The 22776-nt window shown below is 44.1% G+C and overlaps 1 protein-coding gene across 2 annotated transcripts in view; it reads left to right on the forward strand.

The window, feature by feature from the left end:
• matcap2 (microtubule associated tyrosine carboxypeptidase 2) overlaps window positions 1-22776 on the forward strand; it is a 50682-nt gene that overhangs the window by 3016 nt on the left and 24890 nt on the right. For both annotated transcript variants that reach the window (XM_068001354.1, XM_068001363.1), the window contains exon 2: window positions 8671-9329. In XM_068001354.1, the coding sequence (XP_067857455.1) occupies window positions 8671-9329 (659 nt within the window). The remainder of the gene's footprint in view (window positions 1-8670; window positions 9330-22776) is intronic.

Below are 22776 nucleotides of genomic sequence, written 5' to 3' on the forward strand. Positions count from 1 at the left end.
CAAATTAGGGTACCAAAGATGAGGAGCCACAGTCATAAAAAAGCTAGGTTTTTTTTCAATCAGAGCTGGCAAGGTTAAGGGGGAAATAGAGGTCTTGCTGATTATGAAGGGTCATGACTGATTAGAAACTGTTGTTGAAGTAGAACATATTTTTTTAAAAGGAAATTAGATAGTTGATTGAAGAGTAATGGAAGCAACCGGGAGCTGGGCTTAAGATGTGCTGGACTCGCGAGAACAAAGCAAGTTTTTTTTTTATTCGTTCAGTGGATGTGGACGTGGATGGCAAGGCCAGCATTTATTGGCCATCCCTAATTGCCCTTAGGAAGGTGGTAGTGAGCCGCCTTCTTGAACTGCTGCAGTCCGTGTGGTGAAGGTTCTGCCACAGTGTTTTTCGGTAGGGAGTTCCAGGATTTTGACCCAGCGACGATGAAGGAACGGCGATATATTTCCAAGTCAGGATGGTATGTGACTTGGAGGGGAATGTGCAGGTGGTGTTGTTCCAATGTGCCTGCTGCCCTTGTCCTTCTAGGTGGTAGAGGTCGTGGGTTTGGGAGGTGCTATTGAAGAAGCCTTTGGGAGGTGCTGTTCTAGAAGCCTTGGCGAGTTGCTGCAGTGCATCCTGTAGATGGAACACACTGCAACCACGATGCGCTGGTGGTGAAGGGAGTGAATGTTTAGGGTGGTGGATGGGGTGCCAATCAAGCGGGCTGCTTTGTCCTGGATAGAGTCGAGCTTCTTGAGTGTTGTTGGAGCTGCCCTCATCCAGGCAAGTGGAGGGTATTCCATCAAACTCCTGACGTGTGCCTTGTAGATGGTGGAAAGGCTTTGGGGAGGCAGGAAGTGAGTCACTCGCCGTAGAATACCCAGCCTCTGACCTGCTCTTGTAGCCACAGTATTTATGTTGCTGGTCCAGTTAAGTTTCTGGTCAGTGGTGACCCCCAGGATGTTGATGGTGGGGATTTGCCTGGCACTTGTCTGGCGTGAATGTTACTTGCCACTTATCACCCCAAGCTGGGATGTTGTCCAGGTCTTGCTGCATGCGGGCATGGACTCCTTCATTATCTGAGGGGTTGCGAATGGAACTGGACACTGTGCAGTCATCAGCGAACATCCCCATTTCTGACCTTATGATGGAGGGAAGGTCATTGATGAAGCAGCTGAAGATGGTTGGGCCTAGGACACTGCCCTGAGGAACTCCTGCAGCAATGTCCTGGGGCTGAGATGATTAGCCTCCAACAACCACTACCATCTTCCTTTGTGCTAGGTGTGACTCCAGCCACTGGAGAGTTCCCCCTGATTCCCATTGACGTCAAATTTACTAGGGCTCCTTGGTGCCACACTCGGTCTAATGCTGCCTTGATGTCTCACCTCACCTCTGGAATTCAGCTCTTTTGTCCATGTTTGGACCAAGACTGTAATGAGGTCTGTAGCTGAGTGGTCCTGGCGGAACCCAAACTGAGCATCGGTGAGCAGGTTATTGGTGAGTAAGTGTCGCTTGATCGCACTGTTGACGACATCTTTCATCACTTTGCTGATGATTGAGAGTAGACTGATGGGGCAGTAATTGGCCGAATTAGATTTGTCCTGCTTTTTGTGGACAGGACATACCTGGGTAATTTTCCCGCATTGGTAGATGCCAGTGTTGTAGCTGTACTGGAACAGTTTGGCTAGTTCTGGAGCACAAATCTTCAGCACTACAGCCGGGATGTTGTCGGAGTCCAACGCCTTTGTTGTATCCAGTGCACTCAGCCGTTTCTTGATATCACGTTGAGTGAATCGAATTGGCTGAAGACTGGCTTCTGTGATGGCGGGGATATTGGGAGGAGGCCGCGATGGATCATCTACTTGGCACTTCTGGCTGAAGATGGTTGCAAATGCTTCAGCCTTGTTTTTTGCACTCAAATGCTGGACTCCGCCATTATTGAGGATGAGGATGTTTACAGAGCCTCCTTCTCCCGTTAGTTGTTTAATTGTCCACCACCATTCACGACTGGACGTGGCAGGACTGCAGAGCTTTGATCTGATCCATTGGTTGTGGAATCGCTTAGCTCTGCCTATAGCATTTTGCTTCTGCTGTTTAGCATGCAGTTAGTCCTGTGTTGTATCTTCACCAGGTTGGTACCTCATTTTTAGGTATGCCTGGTGCTGATTCTGGCATTTTCTTCTACATTTCTCATTGAACCAGGGTTGAACCCCTGGCTTGTTGGTAATGGTAGCGAGAGGAATATGCCGGGCCATGAGGTTACAGATTGTGCTGGAATACAATTCTGCTGCTGCTGATGGCCCACAGCGCCTCATGGATGCCTAGTTTTGAGCTGCTAGATCTGTTCTGAATCTATCCTATCTAGCACGGAGGTAGTGCCACACAACACGTTGGATGGTGTCCTCAGTGGGAAGACGGGACTTCATCTCCACAAGGACTGTGCAGTGGTCATTCCTACCAATACTGTCATTGACAGATGCATCTGCGACAGGTAGATTGGTAAGGACGAGGTCATGTAGGTTTTTCCCTCGTGTTGGTTCGCTCACCACCTGCTGTAGGCCCAGTCTGGCAGCTATGTCCTTCAGGACTCTGCCTGCTTGGTCAGTAGTGGTGCTACTGAGCCACTCTTGGTGATGGACATTGAAGTCCCCCACCCAGAGTATATTCTGTGCCCTCGCTACCCTCAGTGCTTCCTTCAAGTGTATGAATACAAAGAGTTTTGTGTGTCTAGAGTGGTGTAATTTTTAACTGAAATGATCACAGAAGTATGACGAGAGAAACCGTGTGTTGACCTCAATAAGTCTGCAATTTAATTATTTAGTGAATTGGTAAGATAGTTTACGGTGTGTCTTATATATAGTCTGTTCCTCACTGATGACTAAGATTACCACTGCCCCTGCTTAATGTATCTTATTTCTGCTGTACATTTGAAAAGGGCACTTCATGAATCTCTTCACAATACCTGTTCTACCAGTTGCGTCTATCTTTTAATTATTTGTACTTTTCCAGTTTTGATGTTTTTATCTGAATATTCCTTAATTTAAACACTCCCAGTTTTCTTTCTATTTCAGATTTGTCTAAATTTCAACCCCCCCCCCCTCCCACTTAGGTGCTGGGGTATGATTCCAAGGGTGCTGAAAGGCCTTCTGTATCTCACCTAAGTGGCCCTTCCTGTGTGAGTCTAGATGGTGTGAGTTAGCAAGCTATTCTACCATGGGGGTATCACAGCTACATCCAATCGTGCCCCCACCTGACATACACCTGCCCTTTTCAGCAAGGGTCACTAGTAGTCAGGAGTGGGAACCAAGGCTGGTATTTTCTTTGCTCGCCTCAACCCCCACTCCAGCTGAGATCAGCTAACCCAGCACAAGCCTCTGGCCTATGTGGCTCAGTATCTCACTAGCTGATGGGTTTACGCACTCAGCAACAGCAGGTGGGGGGGGACTTCATTCTCTTTCTGTTTTTTTGCTGCATTTCCTTCTCGTCGCCTACAAGGTGTGGCTGAGAAATGACCCAGAAACAGCCAGCTAACTTTAACCAGAAGATCATTTAATCTAGTTCTTGAATATTTATTGTAGGCATTTGTTGCATTCTTGAGCACGTGCATTGTCGCTGATACCTGACTCCCTGAAGAGTCCGCTCTGCAGTGCTGCATCTGCCTCTGAACTGAGGGGCTGGCAGCCAGCAACTACCCAGTGATTGAGGTTGTATTGTATCCCCAGTATTAAAACTGGGGAGCAGCTGCTCCTCCTAACCCCTAACCCTATGTAAGTTGATGCCTGTGACAATGCACAAGCCCAAGATGGTTGTCATCCATTTCCCAGTGGCCAATGACCAAGGAATCAGGTCTAAATCACAGACCATTTGAAAGGTGAAGCTCAACAAGAAGAGGTGAAAATTTCATTTGAAATTCCTTCCTCAATTATCATTTTTTTTCTCAGTTGGTTCTCCTGTTGATTATCACACAACTTTGAGGACAGCCACTACAAAAAGATAAGGAATAAGGGTAACATAAATGGCAAGGGAATAATTAAAGCTATAGAACATAAGTACAAAACGACTGTTAACAATAAAGTGAGGGGAACAATTACTAAAAACAAATTAAGTTGCCTGTACAGCATTGTGCACAGCATATGAAACAAAATGGGGAAAGTGGAGACAATAATTAATAGCGAGGGGCCAGATGCGATAGGGATAACTGAAACATGGTTACATAAGGAACAGGACCGGCAGTAAAATATTACAGGATATAATATTTAGAAAGGATACGGAAGGAAGTAGATGGGGTTGGGGGGGGGTGTAGCTGTACTAAATAGAGACAACATAATGGAAATAGAAAAAAGGGTCATAAGTAACATTAAGATAGAAACAGAATCCATATGGATTGAGGCAAAGGATAAGAAGGGATCGATCACGTTAATAGGTATATTCTACAGACCACCTAATAGTGGAAGGGAAGTGGAGGATGAAATATGTGGACAAATCTATGAAATGAGTAAAAATCATCGAATAATAATCATGGGAGATTTCAACAACCCCCAAATAAAGTGGCAAGAGGTAGGGAAAGGGGAAAAGGGAATGGAGTTTTTACAGTGTGTACAGGACTCCTTTCTTACCCAGTATCTGAGAAGCCCAACAAATAGGGACCACTGCTGGTTCTAGTAATGGGAAATGAACCAGAACAGATAAGAGAAGTAAGCAATGGGGAGCATCTAGGCAATAGCGACCATAATATATTAAAGTTTAAAATAATGATTGAGAAAGACATAAATAAGACAAAGATCAACGTAATAGATTGGGAAAAAAAGCTAATTTTGAGGGGATGAGACATGAACTAGGGAAGGTAAACTGGAAAAAAACTTTGATAGACAAAGAGATAGAACAGCAGTGGAAAATATTTAAAATGGTGATCAAGAGAGTTCAGGAGAAATATATTCCTCTTAAAAAGCAAGAACAAACTGGCCAATAATGAAAGACCATGGATGAATAAAGAGATAAGGGTAAAATTGAAACTAAAGAAAAAGGCATACACTGAGTATATAGACAGTTAAAGAGAGGATGACAAAAGGAAATATGAAGAGGCTAGGAAAGAAGTAAAAAAAAAACAATTAGGAAAGCAACGAGGAACTATGAAATTAAATTATCAAGGCATATAAAAAGAAATAAAGTATACTACAGACACACACATCACAAAAGAAAAATCAGAATAGGGATAGGGCCACTAAAGGATGCACAAGATAAACTCACAGGTAATGACAGCGAAATGGCAGAAATATTGAATAGTTACTTTGCTTCACTATTTACCAGGGAGACTAACAAGATGGGCAGGATATTGGAAGAAGAGATCAAAAAAGTCTTTAAAACATTTAAGATAGAAAGGGGGGGGGCGGTAATTGATAAACTAATCAAACTTAGAGAGGATAAAACTGCTGGTCCGGATAGATTGCATCCGCGAATATTAAAAGAAGCTAAGGAGGAAATAGCACATATTACATACACATACACATACCCATAAAAAAATTCATTAGAAACGGGAATAGTGTCAGAGGACTGACAGACAGCTAATGTTATTCCCGTATTTAAAAAGGGAGATAGAACAAGTCCAGGGAACTATAGACCAGTTAACTTAACGTCGGTGGTAGGAAAGATAATGGAATCTTTACTCAAAGATATAATAGACAAACACCTAGAAACTGAAAATATAATGAAGAAAAGTCAGCTCGGATTTCAGAAGGGAAAGTCATGCTTGAGCAACCTTATTGAATTCTTTGAAGAAGTAACCAAAAGAATAGACCAGGTTAATGCAGTAGATTTAATATATTTGGATTTTCAAAAGGCCTTCGATAAGTTACGGCATTGTAGATTCACGACTAAGGTCAGAGTATGTGGAGTCAGGGGACAGGTAGCAGAATGGATAGCAAGTTGGCTACAAAACAGAAAACAGAGAGTAGAGGTTACGGGTAGCTACTCAGACTGGCAAAAGATGGGAAGTGGTTTTCCACAGGGATCGGTGCTGGGACCACTGTTGTTCACAATTTACATTAACGATATGGTTTCGGGAATCGGGATTACAATTTCAAAATTTGCGGACGACACCAAGTTGGGGGGGGTGGTGTAGTTAATAAAAAAGAATGCGACAAAATGCAAGAAGACATTAATAAACTTGAAGAGTGGGCGTGTAATTGGCAAATGAATTTCAATATAGATGAGTGTGAGGTAGTGCATTTTGGTAGGAAGAATAAGGGGGCCACATTTTACTAGGATAATCAGAGTCTATTTTGGATAGAGATGCCAAGGAATTGAGGGGTACAGATACACATCACTAAAAGTAGCAATATAGATTAATAAGGCCATAAAAAAGGCAAATCAAGCACTGGAGTTCATTTCTAGAGGGATAGAAATGAAAAGCAGAGAAGTTATGTTAAACATAGAACCTTGGTTAGATCACACTTGGAGTACTTTACTTGGAGTAAATTTAGATAAATGTGAGGTGATGCATTTTGGTAGATCGAATCGGGCCAGGACCTACTCCGTTAATGGTAGGGCGTTGGGGAGAGTTATAGAACAAAGAGATCTAGGAGTACAGGTTCATAGCTCCTTGAAAGTGGAGTCACAGGTGGATAGGGTGGTGAAGAAGGCATTCAGCATGCTTGGTTTCATTGGTCAGAACATTGAATACAGGAGTTGGGATGTCTTGTTGAAGTTGTACAAGACATTAGTTAGGCCACACTTTGAATACTGTGTACAGTTCTGGTAACCCTATTATAGAAAGGATATTATTAAACTAGAAAGAGTGCAGAAAAGATTTACTAGGATGCTTCCGGGACTTGATGGTTTGACTTATAGGGAGAGGTTGGATAGACTGAGACTTCTTTCCCTGGGGAGTAGGAGGTTTAGGGGTGATCTTATAGAAGTCTATAAAATAATGAGGGGCATAGATAAGGTAGATAGTCAAAATCTTTTCCCAAAGGTAGGGGAGTCTATAACGAGGGGGCATAGATTTAAGGTGAGAGGGGAGAGATACAAAAGAGTCCAGAGGGGCAATTTTTTCACTCAAAGGGTGGTGAGTGTCTGGAACAAGCTGCCAGAGGCAGTAGTAGAGGCGGGTACAATTTTGTCTTTTAAAAAGCATTTGGACAGTTACATGGGTAAGATGGGTATGGAGGGATATGGGCCAAGTGCAGGCAATTGGGACTAGCTTAGTGGTATAAACTGGGCGACATGGACATGTTGGGCCGAAGGGCCTGTTTCCATGTTGTAAACTTCTATGATTCTATACCGTGCACAGTTCTGGTCTCCATATTATAGAAAGGATATAGATGCATTAGAGAGGGTGCAAAAAAGATTCACAAGGATGATACCAGAACTGAGAGGATATCCTTATCAGGAAAGGCTGAACAGGCTGGGGCTCTTCTCTCTAGAAAAGAGAAGGCTGAGGGGTGACCTGATTGTGGTCTTTAAGATAATGAAAGGGTTTGATAGGGTAGACGTAGAGAAAATGTTTCCACTTGTGGGGGAGTCCAAAACTAGAGGTCATAAATATAAAAGTTGCTAATAAATCCAATAGGGAATTGAGTAGAAACTTCTTTATCCAAAGAGTGGTAAGAATGTGGAATGTATTACCACAAGGAGTAGTTGAGGCAAATAGCATGAATATATATAAGGGGAAACTAGATAAACACGAGGGAAAAAGGAATAGAAGGGTATGCTGATGGGATTAGATAAATTAGGGAGGGAGGAGGCTGGTGTGGAGCATAAACACTGGCATAGACCAATTGGGCCGAAAGGCCTGTTTCTGTGCTGTAGTTTTGATGTAACTCCATGTAACAAAAATAGTTCAACGACAACTTGCATTTATATATTGCCTTTTAACATAGTAGAAACGTCCTAAGGTGTTTCACAGGGGCATTATCACACAAAATTTTACACTGAGCCACATAAAGAGATATTAGGACAGTGATCAAAGGCTCTGTCAAAAAACTAGGTTTTAAAGAGTGACAAAGTAGGAGAGAGAGGTGGAGAGGGAAGGAATTCCAGAGCTAAGGGCCTCGACAGCTGAAGGCACGGCCGCCAATGGTGGAGCAATCAGGGATGCGCAAGAGAACGGAATTGGAGGAACACAGAGATCACAGAGGGTTGTAGGGCTGGAAGAGGTTACAGAGGTAGGGAGGGACATGGCTATGGAGGGAATTGAACACAAGGATGAGAATTTTAAAATTGAGGCGTTGCCAAACTGGGAAACACTGTAGATTAGCAAGCAGAGGCGATGGTTCCCACTTCCACTCAGCCATGCTAGCTTGGTGTATTTTGTTACTTGTGATTGAAGGGGAGGTGGGTAGATGTAGAACACATTAATTCTGCAAATATCTCAGTGCTGAAAGCACTAGGACTGTTTAGCCTATTGCTTCATTAAATATATTAGCAATCTCTCTTGGGAAAGCAGTAGTTTCAAACACATTTAGACCTTTAGATATTTTGAATTTATTTTTCTATGCCATTGCCATTGAAGGGGGGGGGGCATGGCAATGGCCCGCTTTATCTTTTTTCAGTTACACTCCTGCCAGTTCATCATTGAGATGTTTATATCTTGCTTGTTGGAGGGAGCTTGTATGTTATGAAGTTATCTGCAAAGGAGGCAAAATCCATGTGAAGTTAATTTGAACCTTTCTGTTGTCCAATCCTTGCAGAAATGCTTCGGTGGCCAGAGTTGGAGCTGGCCAAGAAATCAGTTCTGTTGAATCCTGCTGAAAAAAACGTGAGCCAAGCCGATCTCCAGCAAGTCTCCGTCAGCATTTTGAAGGAAATATTCACTGGAAGCAATGGCTACAATGTCCTGTTGCCTTCAAAGGGAGAGAAGAAACGTTTATCCTCCAGTCATCACAAAAAGCACCGGAAGTCTGCCAAGCCATCAGCTGTGATGCGGTACAAGGAACGCCGAACCCCCAGTGCCTCTTTGCCACTGGTTGATGGGGAGTGGTGTCTTGGAAGCGGGCATACTCCATTGCTCGTGGGCAGCTTGGTTGGCAGCGGTACGAAATTCCCGCTCAGCATATCTGTGGTAGGAAGTGAGATTGGTCTGTCCCAAAGGCCAAAAGGTAAGATAAAAAGGCTTTATTTCTCAAGTCTGCAGAGGTCCAAGTTGCCAGTTGGACAAGGGAAAGACAGCGAAGGCTCCACTCGCAAGCTTTGCATCTTGACTGCTGTCAAACCGTCAAACGTGGAGAAGGAAAAGGTCAAATTCTTCAAGTCTGAGTTCACCTACAATCCACAGTTTGAATATGCTAATCCTGCTTCACCTAATGTGCTAGGAAGACACAGTATAGCTTCAGAGAAGTTTCTTCTGCAGGTACAGTCATGCTTAATTCATCTGGTAATAAAGCTGTGTTTTAACAATAGAGAGTGTAGATGTTCTCACTGATGTGTTTATGTCACTATTAAAGCTGATTCTGGAGATTTTTAGCATCACAGCAATTTTTTTTTATTTTGTGGCATATTGCATAATTATGTTCTGATGAATGGCTGGAATAAATCCTATTTACATACATACATTCCACTTACACTGTTGTACTGCTACAAAGAGCCAGAGCATCAGAGGGGTGGCTAAAAACTCTGAATTTCAAGGGACCTTGTTCCTCCCTCCTAATAAGGGGAAGATTTCCACAGTTTAAAGAAAGACTTGCATTTGTATGGCATCTTTATATAGCGCCTCAGGACATCCCACAGCGCTTTACAACCAGTGAAATACTTTTGAAGTGTAGTCACTGTTGTAATGTAGGTAATGTGGCAGCCAGTCTGCACACAGCAAGGTCCCACGAACAGCAGTGAGATAATGATCAGATAATCTTTTTACTGATGTTGGTTGAGGGATAAATGTTAGCTAGGACACGGGGGGGGGGGGGGGGGGGAAATCTCCCGTACTAATTGTCATGGGATCTTTTACGCCCACCTGAGAGGGCAGATGGGGCCTCGGTTTAACATCTCATCCGAAGGATAGCAACTCCAACAGTGCAGCACTCCTTCAATACTGCACTGTAGTGTCAGCTTAGATTATATGCTTAAGTCTCTGGAGTGGGACTTGAACCCATAACCTTTTGATTCAGAGGCGAGTGTGCTGACACCTTTTTTGCAATTGATAACGAAATTGTAAGTACGTGCTTTATACAAGGATTTACAGTTTTACTATCAACGGAAACTGCAGAAATCTTTCCCCATCGTGAATTTTTATAAATTCAAACATGGCATGTTGACCCGTGTCTGGTCAAATATGGGATGCTGGTTCCTTCATAGGGTCTTCTCTAGATATTGCAGTACAAATTGGAGGGTTGTTTGCAGAAAAGCAAGTGTTGACCTCCTTATACCTTCTGGGCCGACTTTTGGGAAGATCCCACAGAGAGAGGATTTTCCACTGAGCAGTACTTGGGATAAAAGAGCACTTGAACCCTTGCAGATGTGGAGTGTGTGTTGGAGAAGGACATTTGCTTTCTGCATGAGGCAAAGCAAAGTATGCGTGCCCCTGAGTAGGGATAAAAAGCACAATATGATTTTATGCTTTAATTTGGGGAAATGCCTTATCTCCATGCGATTTAAATTTTATTTTTAATTTAATGGGCTCCTTATGCCTGGAGTTTCTTACTAGGATAAACCATGATTACAGGAGAAAAGAATCATTTATTATATAACCAGACAAATATGGACCTAGAGTTAAAAAAAATCTACAGTTCATACACGACTTCGAAGTGCTATAACAAATAAAAAAGGAAAACCTTCTGACTAGAGAAAAAGGCCGATGTTATACTAACCCCTTAAAAGAAAGTTTTGCGTATACTTAGGATTGGCTCAGGCTTTGAGGTTTGTTGAGGCCTTGTAAATGTTGCAATGCCCACGGGTAGTTTCATAGCATGAGTTCTCTTCTCAGGATCAGGCAGTGGTGAAGGATGTGATCTGGAAGAAGCAGCAAGGCACAAAGCGATGGCTTTCTCCACATGGTCATTTTTAAAGTCCCCTTGATTGAGATCACACCTTTTGGAGCGGTTGCTTGCCAACAGTAGGATTCTTCAAAGGATCAGGGATTACTCCCTTCATCCACAGTCCTTGATGTGGCTCAGTTATGCAGGTTTCCACAGTGATCAGTCTTTCTTTTGTATCAACCTTGAGATGTGAATCTGTAGTCCTTTTACTCCAACCTGTCAGGAGCCAAATTCACCCTTTTTATACAAAACTTTCTATTATATGTATTTTTACTGCACCTATGCAATTTGGGAACAGCCAAGTGCATAGTGACATGATACTTTCCCAATATGATGTAATTTGGCTGGGACTAGTTGGCAGAAAAGATAGATTCTGTAATCAGTCTGCTCAGCACACTAATTTCTACATAGCCGTTTGGTATCGCAATGGTGTTAGGCTCAAAACGCCAGTCCGCAGGGGTGTTGGGGCCAGCAACTCTTTTCTGTGGAGGACTTGGGCTCATGATCTCTGGCGTTCTGAGCTGAACTGGGCATTGTAGTACCAAATGCACACTTGCTTCAAACCTCCTTTGGAGAAAATGAATGACATCAGTCCTGCCACACGCTTTGTTGTTTATCTTTATCCCATGGGTCAGTCAGCTTGCTCATTGAGACCGTAGACACTTCAATATAGATAAATGATGGTTCTTCCCTCAGTAACAAGGTTTATATAAGAAAGCCTGGAATGAGCTGACTATTTGGCCCATCAAGTCCATCTTCTGCACAAACCATGTACATTCAGCGTTATCATGGATTACAGTCCATTGCCTGTGGTGAAACTTGTGCATAAATATTCCCTGATCTCAAAAGTCTATTAAGCAGAACTCCAGAATATTCATCCATCTCCACTATTCAGTCCTAGCCTGGTGTCTTCCAGATGAACCTTAACCTCCTGACCCAGGAGCACAGATATTACAGTATTTTCTTTCTAGACTGGTTGTGATGCCAGTTGTAACACACCAGATACCACTATGGACTCCATAATGTTCACAATAGCAGAATATGACATGCTGCATAGTTTTGCCTGCAGCATTCCATCTGATTGAATAGTTTTAATTTGATTTCTTTCAACTTCTGTTTGCTTTGCTAGCCATTTAATGGCCTCTTTAGTCTAATGATTAGTTAAAACCAAACCGATGACATACTTGAATATCGCTAAGGGGTCAAATTATTTTCTTCTACTGCTCAGATCTATTTTTGTCTTGTGCTCCAATTAAACTTCCAGTCTTCAGAATCTGGACAAGTCCAGAGGTTTTGGCCCCGATATTAACGGGGAGGCGGGATGGGGGGGGGGGGGGGCGGCGAGGGGCACGAGTGGGCGCATGGCAAACCCGCATGAACCAAACTTACCGTTTCCGACGCGATCGCACGTTGATTGATTGATAGTGATTAACGTCCTTTACGGGTTTCGCGCCCGGCAGCTAGTCTGATTGACAGTTGGCTGCCATCAGGAGCTGCAACGTGAGGGGGGGGCAGGAAAAAGAGAGAGCCAGACGTCATCCAGCACTGGACTGGAAGACTGGCCGGGGTGGGAGGGGAGAGGGGAAAATCAGTGGTGGTGGGGGGGGGGGGGGAAGAGGGGAAAATCAGTGGTGGTGGGGGGGGAGAGGGGAAAATCAGTGGTGGTGGGGGGGGGGGGGAAGAGGGGAAAATCAGTGGTGGTGGGGGGGGGGGGGGGGAGAGGGGAAAATCAGTGGTGGCGGGGGGGGGGGGGGGGAGAGGGGAAAATCAGTGGTGGTGGTGGGGAGAGGGGAAAATCAGTGGTGGTGGGGGGGGAGAGGGGAAAATCAGTGGTGGTGGGGGGGAGAGGGGAAAATCAGTGGTGGTGGGGGGGGGGAGAGGGGAAAATCAGTGGTGGGGGGGGGGAGAGGGGAAAATCAGTGGTGGTGGGGGGGGAGAGGGGAAAATCAGTGGTGGTGGGGGGGGAGAGGGGAAAATCAGTGGTGGTGGGGGGGGAGAGGGGAAAATCAGTGGTGGTGGGGGGGGAGAGGGGAAAATCAGTGGTAGTGGGGGGGGGGAGAGGGGAAAATCAGTGGTAGTGGGGGGGGGAGAGGGGAAAATCAGTGGTAGTGGGGGGGGGAGAGGGGAAAATCAGTGGGGGGGGGGAGAGGGGGAAATCAGTGGGGGGGGGAAGAGGGGAAAATCAGTGGGGGGGGGAAGAGGGGAAAATCAGTGGGGGGGGGAAGAGGGGAAAATCAGTGGGGGGGGGGAAGAGGGGAAAATCAGTGGGGGGGGGGAAGAGGGGAAAATCAGTGAGGGGGGGGAAGAGGGGAAAATCAGTGGGGGGGGGAAGAGGGGAAAATCAGTGGGGGGGGGGAAAGAGGGGAAAATCAGTGGGGGGGGGGAAAGAGGGGAAAATCAGTGGGGGGGGGAAGAGGGGAAAATCAGTGGGGGGGGGGGAAGAGGGGAAAATCAGTGTGGGGGGGAAGAGGGGAAGATCGGGGAGAGGGGAAGATCGGGGTGGGCAGAAGGGACGATCGGGGGGGACATCGGGGGAAGGCGGGGGACGTCGGAGCGGGAGACATCGGAGCAGGTTTCAAAGGTAGGTGCATTTAGTGTTTTCACTTAATTGCATGGTTTTTTATTTAATTTATTTAGTTTCTTGCTCCCTGATCCGGCCCTTCACTTCTGGTTTCACCAGGCGTGAATCAGAAGCGGTGGGCAAGCCACCCAGGTAAGTTAAAAATCATTCTAATCCCTTTATCTGTCACAGGTAAAGTGCCTTAAGTACCTCAACAAGGTACATTTGGCTCTTCAACTGTCATCTCACCAGCTTTAGTTGCCGACGGGACTTCTGTTTTCGGGTCGCCCGTGCGCACACAGATGGGTCCCTGGGAAACTCGGAAGCTGGTGGGTTGGAGCCAGCTTCTGAACCCGGACGGGATTTGCGCGATTTTCGGAGCCCCCCCCCCGCCCCCCCCCGACCCCCCCCCCCAGCGCACCTGCATTTGCCTCCTAAAATCACCCCCTTTATGTCTATTATCTGAACCTCAAGATTCTCCTACATTGCAACAGTGACTGCATTGGTTGTAAAGTGTTTTGGGATATCCTGAGGTCACGGGTGGCTCTGTATAAATGCAAGTCTTCTTTTTCTCTAGCACCCTTTTAATCAACAGTTTAATTAGCTGATATTTTAGAACATATTTTGAATACGATTAATGACTTAATATTTCCTGTTAATTGGCAAGTTCTAAACTATAGAAGATGTCGTGTTTACACGGCATGATGAATAAAAATGTTAATCAGTGGTTACAGTAGAAGTTAAGAGGTACAATGCTTTCTTTCCCACCCCCGTTTTCTGTGATCCCACCCTGCAAAGATTGATCTTGCCCTTCACATTCAACTTCTGATCCTTTTGTTTGTCTGCCCCAACCTTTTCTACTTCTTTCTCTGATTGTTTCTCTGTCTCTCTCCTTCCTTTCCTTCCTCCCTCCCTTATTCCCTTCCTTTCCTTCCTCCCTCCCTCCCCCTTTCCCCGCCTCCGGCTACTAAGCTGTGCTCATGTTGCACTCACCAAGCCAAGTCTGAGATTAAATAACGGCTGATTTTGTTAAATGAAAGTCACAAGCATGTGCATTGGTTAACTGGCTATATATTTTCTTTAGTGTCTTAAGCAGTGGCTCAGCTTTTAAAGCTCTAATTAATGGCTCTGACTTTTATATCAATGTGCAAAAACTGGCTTTTTTTTATCAAAACCACCAACAAAACAATAACACTGAGAACAAATGTTTCCAATGACATTAGGACCCACTGAATTCAAACCCAGCAACTGAGGAAGAGCACTGACTATTCCATGAGCTGACCAAAAGTCAGGGAGGCTGGATAGAGCGCGCTGGAGTTAGAGCACTGTGGGAAGATATCCCCAGTGTTGATGGCGGACCACTTTTAGGAGTGCAGGTATTGTACGTTTAGCAAAGGCAAGCAGCCTGAGAGTACAAGAGACAGGTTAGGGAGAGTGCAGATGAGCATATTGGGCCTGAAACAGTAATTTCCAAATATGAAAGTGTCAACGTTTCAAAGTTGTTGCTAATCTCCTTGAACTTTGATTATATCGAGACGTTAGTAATTAGAAATAAAGTTGCATCAAAGAGAGAGACGCCATAGGCCCCAGCCAATAACGTAACCTTCAACCAAGTGTAGGACACGGTTTTATGAGAAAAGTAACACTGTAATAATCAAGTATTACATTAAAAATTATTTTAAAAAGCAGGGAATAGTTGGTCTTGAAGTCTTCCAGGGATTTTCTGTGAAAAAGCAAGCTAGTCAGTAATGTGGCTTTCCATCCCTGGCACAGCCTGGGAATGCTGCAGGCAGCAATCAGATCGGAAGAGAAGTCCTATGCTTAGCATGGACCAATGAAATCATAGACAAATGGATAAATCCAGATTGAACTATGTTTCAGTCAAATGATCACCATGGACCAATGAACATTTAGAAAAAGGACAGATGTACGAAAGGAGACTTATTTTATATATAAACCGCTCCCCTAAGGTGCTACAATTGTTCCTCTGACTCAGTCATCTTAGAATCTGATCATTCCTGCAGCCAAAGGAGTTTTTTGAGCTAAATTGAATGTGATGGAGCAGGCACACTAGCAACAGATTGATGGGAGGAGATAATGACTTTAGCTCGCAGTGTAAATCTGCATTAATACGTGGGATTTGCAGCTGAAAATACTACACCAGTCCTGTTCACGCCCCATAAAATCCATCAAGAGGATTCTTCGAGGGCTGCCATATGCTGAGAGTGGCGTGAATGTGTAAGAACACAGTTGCTTATCCCTTAGTTGTGTTGTGCGAGAGTTAGGAGATTGGTAAATTTGCAGAGGAAAGGGGCAATATTGGAATAAAATCAGCATATTATGTAAACTCCATTGTACTAGTGAAACCTATAAGATGACCTCTGCACATTAAGTGTTGGGTTTTTGATTATTTTGATGAAATCTATTGGATATACCAAAGCATGTGAATCCAATCACAAAAGCTATGTTAAAAATATTGTTTCAACAAAAGTGATAAATCAGCTGACTTTTCTAAGTTCTCGAGTGGACTTGTAGCTTTCCATTTGACCAATGATTGATTTTAATAAAGGAACTCTGCACATGTTTAATGGACAAGGGATTGGCTTTTCCACACTTTGAGCTGTCTAAAACATAGTAACTTTAGAAACAGGGGTGGGCCATTCAGCCCCTTGGGCCTGTTCCGCCAGTCAATTAGATCATGGCTGATCTACATCTCAACTCCATTTTGCCGCCTTTGCTCCATATTCCTGGATATATATATTTGTCTTTAAAGCTCCAATTGTCCCATCACCCACAGCCTTTTCAGGGAGAGAGTTCCAAATTTCTATTACCCCTTGTGTGGAAAAAGTGTTTCCTGTCATCACCCCTGAATGGCCTAGCTCTAACTTTAAGATTATGTCCCTTGTTCTTAATTCCCCTACCAGAGGAAATAGTTTCTCCTTATCTACACTATCAAATCCTTATAACATTTTAAACACCTCGATCAGATCACCCTTCAATCTCCTATACTCAAGGGAATACAAGCCAGAAAAACCATTCGGTTATCAATCCCTCGTCAATTATATTTTGCAGCATGCTGCAGTATGGCTAATTCTACCCCTCCATAGCTTTCAGTCTGCAAGCACCACTTTGCATATTTGTCAACTGTGAAGTTAATGTAAAGGTGGCTACTGTTGAGCAAGCAGAACGCTTTATGGTTTGCTAATCTCTCATTGGAACAAAGGAGATCTGACAGGTATTCAAAATTACAAGTGGTTTTAATGAGTTGGGAAATTGGGAAAAACTATTTCGGATAGTTGGGAAGTCAGTAATTAGAGGACATAAATTTAAGATCATCACTTCAATCTCTAACATCACCCACCTCCACCACTACCTCAGCCCATCTGCTGCTGCATCCCTCACTTGTGCCTTTGTCACCTCTAGACCTGATTATTCCAATGCTCTCCTGTCTGGCCTCCCATCCTCCACCCTCCATAAAACTCAGCTCAACGAATACACTGATGCCTATGTTCTAACCTGCACCATCCTACTTGCCCATCACCTCTGTCCTTCCTCCTGGTCCCCCAACACCTCAAATTTTAAAATTCTCATTCTTGTGTTTAAATTTCTCCATGGCCTCACTGCTCCCGAACTTGGTTCAGTCTACAACCCTCTCTTCAAACTCCATATTCCTCTGATTCTGGCCTCTTCTGCATTGCCCCCCTCCCGTTGCTTCACCATTAGAAGCCATGGCTTCAGCTGCTTAGGTCCCTCTCTCTGGAATTCCCTCCCTCAACCCATCCAGCCCTCCACCTCCCTCTCCTTCTTTAAGACCCTCCTTAAAACCCACCTCTTTGACTAAGCTTTTGGTCACCCCTCCTAATATCTCCTGCTTTAGCTCACTTTCCTTTTTTTCCCCTCTTGCCTTGGGATGCTTTTCTATGTTAAAAGCACTTTATAAAAGCTAATTGTTGGTGTTGCTGCCAAAAGAAATAAAGGGGAAAGTCAGGAAATTTTTTTTTTAACCGCAAAGAATTATTAGGACATGGAATATCCTACCAGAAAATGTTAGAAACCAAATAGCCCGGAATTTGTTCTGAGCAGCAAGCGAATGGTGCCCACCGCTCAATAGATTTAAACTTACCCACAAACGATCCATGGACTTTAGTGTGGGAACTTCCTCTAATGCTGAGCTGCAAAAAGTACAGCGTCTTCTCCCGGGCATGTGTGAGCTGTGTGAGTGGGGAAAGGATCTTTTTTTTTAAATTCATTCATGGGATGTGGGCGTCGCTGGCGAGGCCAGCATTTATTGCCCATCCCTAATTGCCCTTGAGAAGGTGGTGGTGAGCTGCCGCCTTGAACCGCTGCAGTCCGAGTGGTGAAGGTTCTCCCACAGCGCTGTTAGGTAGGGAGTTCCAGGATTTTGACCCAGCGACGATGAAGGAACGGTGAAATATTTCCAAATCGGGATGGTGTGTGACTTGGAGGGGAACGTGCAGGTGGTGTTGTTCCCATGTGCCTGCTGCCCTTGTCCTTCTAGGTGGTAGAGGTCGCGGGTTTGGGAGGTGCTGTCGAAGAAGCCTTGGCGAGTTGTTGCAGTGCATCCTGTGGATGGTACACACTGCAGCCACCAGTGCGCCGGTGGTGAAGGGAGGGGATGTTTAGGGTGGTGGTTGGGGTGCCAATCAAGCGGGCTGCTTTGTCCTGGATGGTGTCGAGCTTCTTGAGTGTTGTTGGAGCTGCACTCATCCAGGCAAGTGGAGAGTATTCCATCCCACTCCTGACTTGTGCCTTGTAGATGGTGGAAAGACTTTGGGGAGTCAGGAGGTGAGTCACTCGCCACAGAATACCCAACCTCTGACCTGCTGTTGTAGCCACAGTATTTATATGGCTGGTCCAGTTAAGTTTCTGGTCAGTGGTGACCCCCAGGATGTTGATGGTGGGGAATTCGGCGATGGTAATGCCGTTGAATGTCAAGGGGAGGTGGTTAGACTCTCTATTGTTGGAGATGGTCATTGCCTGGCACTTAACTGGCAAGTAACATTCGCGCCAGACATCAGCCCAGGCCTGAATGTTGTCCCGGTCTTGTTGCATGCGGGCACGGACTGCTTCATTATCTGAGGGGTTGCGAGTGGAACTGAACACTGTGCAATCATCAGCGAACATCCCCATTTCTGACCTTATGATGGAGGGAAGGTCATTGATGAAGCAGTTGAAGATGGTTAGGCCGAGGACACTGCCCTGAGGAACTCCTGCAGCAATGTCCTGGGGCTGAGATGATTGGCCTCCAACAACCACTACCATCTTCCTTTGTGTCAGGTATGACTCCAGCCACTGGAGAGTTTTCCCCCTGATTCCCATTGACTTCAATTTTACTGGGGTTCCTTGGTGCCACTCTGTCAAATGCTGCCTTGATGTCAAGGGCAGTCACTCTCTCCTCACCTCTGGAATTCAGCTCTTTTGTCCATGTTTGGACCAGGGCTATAATGAGGTCTGGAGCCGAGTGGTCCTGGCGGAACCCAAACTGAGCATCGGTGAACAGGTTATTGGTGAGTAAGTGCCGCTTGATAGCACTGTCGACGACACCTTCCATTACTTTGCTGATGATTGAGAGTAGACTGATGAGGCGGTAATTGGCCAAATTGGATTTGTCCTGCTTTTTGTGGACAGGACATACCTGGGCAATTTTCCACTTTGTCTGGTAGATGCCAATGTTGTAGCTGTACTGGAACGGTTTGGCTAGAGGCGCAGCTAGTTCTGGAGCATAAGTCTTCAGCACTACAGCCGGGATGTTGTTGGGGGCCCATAGCCTTTGCTGTATCCAGTGCACTCAGCTGTTTCTTGATATCACGTGGAGTGAATCGAATTGGCTGAAGACTGGCTTCTGTGATGGTGGGGATATCGGGAGGAGGTCGAGATGGATCATCCACTCGGCATTTCCGGCTGAAGATGGTTGCAAACGCTTCAGCCTTGTCTTTTGCACTCACGTGCTGGACTCCGCCATCATTGAGGATGGGGATGTTTGCAGAGCCTCCTCCTCCCGTTAGTTGTTTAATTGTCCACTACCATTCCCGACTGGATATGGCAGGACTGCAGAGCTTGATCTGATCCGTTGGTTGTGGAATCGCTTAGCACTGTCTATAGCATGTTGCTTCCGCTGTTTAGCATGCATGTAGTCCTGAGTTGTAGCTTCACCAGTTTGGCACCTCATTTTTAGGTCGCCTGGTGCTGCTCCTGGCATGCTCTTCTACACTCCTCATTGAACCAGGGTTGATCCCCTGGCTTGTTGGTAATGGTAGAGTGAGGAATATGCCGGGCCATGAGGTTACGTGGCGGGATTTGAACTCGGGATTACTAGTCTAGGCCTCTGGATTACTAGTCCAGTAACATAACCACTATGCTACCGTACCTGATATCTCTGTATCCCTTCAAACAATCAGATTGGAGCATCCTTGACAAGCCACGCAGACACAGAACCAGGAAGTGAAAGCTACAACAGTTAATTCAATGTAAAATCAGTTAGCGAAAGCGAAATAAAGAGAGGGGATGAAATATTGAATTAAAAGACAGAGATAAGAGACAGAAAGAAAAAGTAAAAAATGAATTTTTTTTTAAATGTCCAACAACAATTAAAATTGGAAGGAATGAGACTCCACATTTTTAACAGTCCATTTTCCGTGCCAAAGAGGTTGTTTGGCAGTCATTAATACTTACCATGCCGATAAAAGTTAGCTTAGAGCTAAAAAATCCAGCATACCTTTTTCTCTGTAGATTAGTTCGTTTCCAGCTGGACAGTGCAGCAACTTCGCGCTGGTCTATTCATTCCAGCCGGCTAGATTTCCTTCCCGTGCAGGTTTCGGATGAGCAGGGCATCTTGGAGAGCAATCTCTGGATTTGCACATGTGTGCTTGCCAGAAGTCGCTCTTCCATTTGCCCTTAAACAATGGTGAGCACTGTTGGGCTCTCCGTTATTTTTGGAGCAAATTCTGGGCGAATAATTTTAAAAAGTAAAATGGATAAATATTAGAAAAAGAAAAAGTAAGAAGGATATGGGAAAGTAACAGGATTAAGTGGATAGCTGTCCGAGAGCCAGTACACATGCGATGTGTCGAATGGCTTCCTAGGTAAATCTAGGTGGCCTGAAAATGTACAATTTGCACATCTTTACTATGGATTTCCATATCATGGTTCCATCTTTCCCCAAAAGCAAGTAACTCCTTAGAAGCAAAGCAATATTTTTTTTTTTATCTATGGCTACATACTTCAGGAAGGATGTCAAGGAGATTTGATAGAGGTGTTCAAAATTATGAAGGGTTTTGATAGAGTAGATAGGGAGAAACTGTTTCCACTAGCTGGAGGGTTGGTAACCAGAGTTCACAGATTTAAGGTAATTAGCAAAAGAACCAGAGGGGAGATGAGGAGAATTTTTTTTTATGCAGTGAGTTGTTATGATCTGGAATGCACTGTCTGAAATGGTGGTGGCAGCAGATTCAATAGTAACTTTCAAAAGGGAATTGGATATAAACTTGAACATCAAATATTTGTAGGGCTATGAGGAAAGAGCAGGGGAGTGGGACTAATTGGATAGCTCTTTCAAAGAGCTGGCACAGACACAATGGGCCGAATGGCCGCCTTCTGTGCTGTATGATTCTATGATATGGGACAGTTTCACCGGTTAGCAGCATGTCCATTATAATTTGATCTGGCATGGAAATTAATTTTGAGCAATTTGTTGAGAAGAGGTTTACACCTGGGTAGGTCCGTTTTGCTGACGTGGATTAGATTTTATCAAACCCTCCTTAATTCGGCACAATGGAAGTTAGGTACGTTCTGGAGCGAGGAGCGGTTGATCACCAAGGGGTGGAATTGCTGAATATGATAAAGCAATTAGGCCTAATGACAATAATTTGGAGGAGTCCAGCAGCTTCATCAAGTATGATAACATGTTAACAAAAGTACATGTTAACAAAGGAGATTTTCTGCAGCCTGCGTCGATTTTTAATTGTAATTATATTTCAGAATATCTGTTTGGTCTAATATTGCTTAGGAGATTATATTTCTGATGGCCTAAAGGCATCAAACTTTAGTAAGTTGAAAACCAGCATAAAATTTAAGGTATTTGTTCTCCTTCCCCCATTTAAAAAAAAGTGGAGGGAAATCCAGGATTAGCTCTGGACTTTTAGGGTGACCATTTCTGACCTGACACATTGCTTTGAAAATATGTTGTGTACAACAGAAAGTTACATGTACAAAAACATTATGGAAACAAAGTACATAGACCTTTAACCGTACCTTTTTAAAAAAAAAATTCTAAATAAATCCAAAGCTTTTGATGCCATTCAGTAATACAGCTATGGTGATAACTGGAATGCAGGTTTTTTTTTCTATTTTATTGTCACGAGTGATAGAAATTGGTGATTTTGTTACCTGGATATTTACTATTCAATATTCTGAGGCACCAGTGATATTGGCATTGTGGCCTGTATTTAGGTTTCTATTTGACATTATGGCCTGTATTTAGGCTTGTGTTTGACATTTTGGCCTGTATTTAGGCTTGTAATGAAGGTAGCCTGAAATTGTGCCTAGTGAAGGAAGATAAGACTTGCCACTTTATCGTGCAGCTTCAATTTTAACAAAAAAAAATTCATAACCTCAATGCAAAAATGTGTGAATAAGGCCTTGTAATTGCTTATCAAAAGCAAACTGACAGATGCAGCTGGAAGGCCTTGTGCTTTTACTAGCCAAAAGGGAGAGTACTGATTGATGGACTGTGGTACATTTGTGCACTTTTGACAGTAAAGAAGAGTGAAATGCTTTGAATTAGAAGCGATTAAAAGGGAAATGGATACCATGGGATTAGTAGGTTATCCGGCAGGACATGTGCTAACTTAATAGCAGTGGTGCAATATAATAGTAAATAATTAAATAGCAACATAGAAATTGAATATCCAGCCCAGAGGGCCATAATTAATTCTACCTCTCCATGTCCCAGCTAAGCAAGGAAACATTACTTTTTATTAAAGAGGAAATTAGATATCACTTATTTTTGTGTGGCCTTAGTGGTATCCATTTTCTCTAGTTGCAAGACTAAAGATTTCAGGATAAAGAGACGATCAGCTGAAAATGTAAGATACTTTGTTTTTTTTTAAAAAAGAAATTCTGCATGCAGATTTTATTGCAGAGTGAAACACTGGTGAATTATCTAAATTTAAACAATACCAACTATTGATACTGTAATGATTAAATATCCCTCTTTTTTAAAAAAAAGAGTCAACATTCTGGGATGA

This window comes from Heptranchias perlo, chromosome 2, assembly GCF_035084215.1.
Source record: "Heptranchias perlo isolate sHepPer1 chromosome 2, sHepPer1.hap1, whole genome shotgun sequence".
Taxonomy (NCBI): Eukaryota; Metazoa; Chordata; class Chondrichthyes; order Hexanchiformes; family Hexanchidae; genus Heptranchias; species Heptranchias perlo.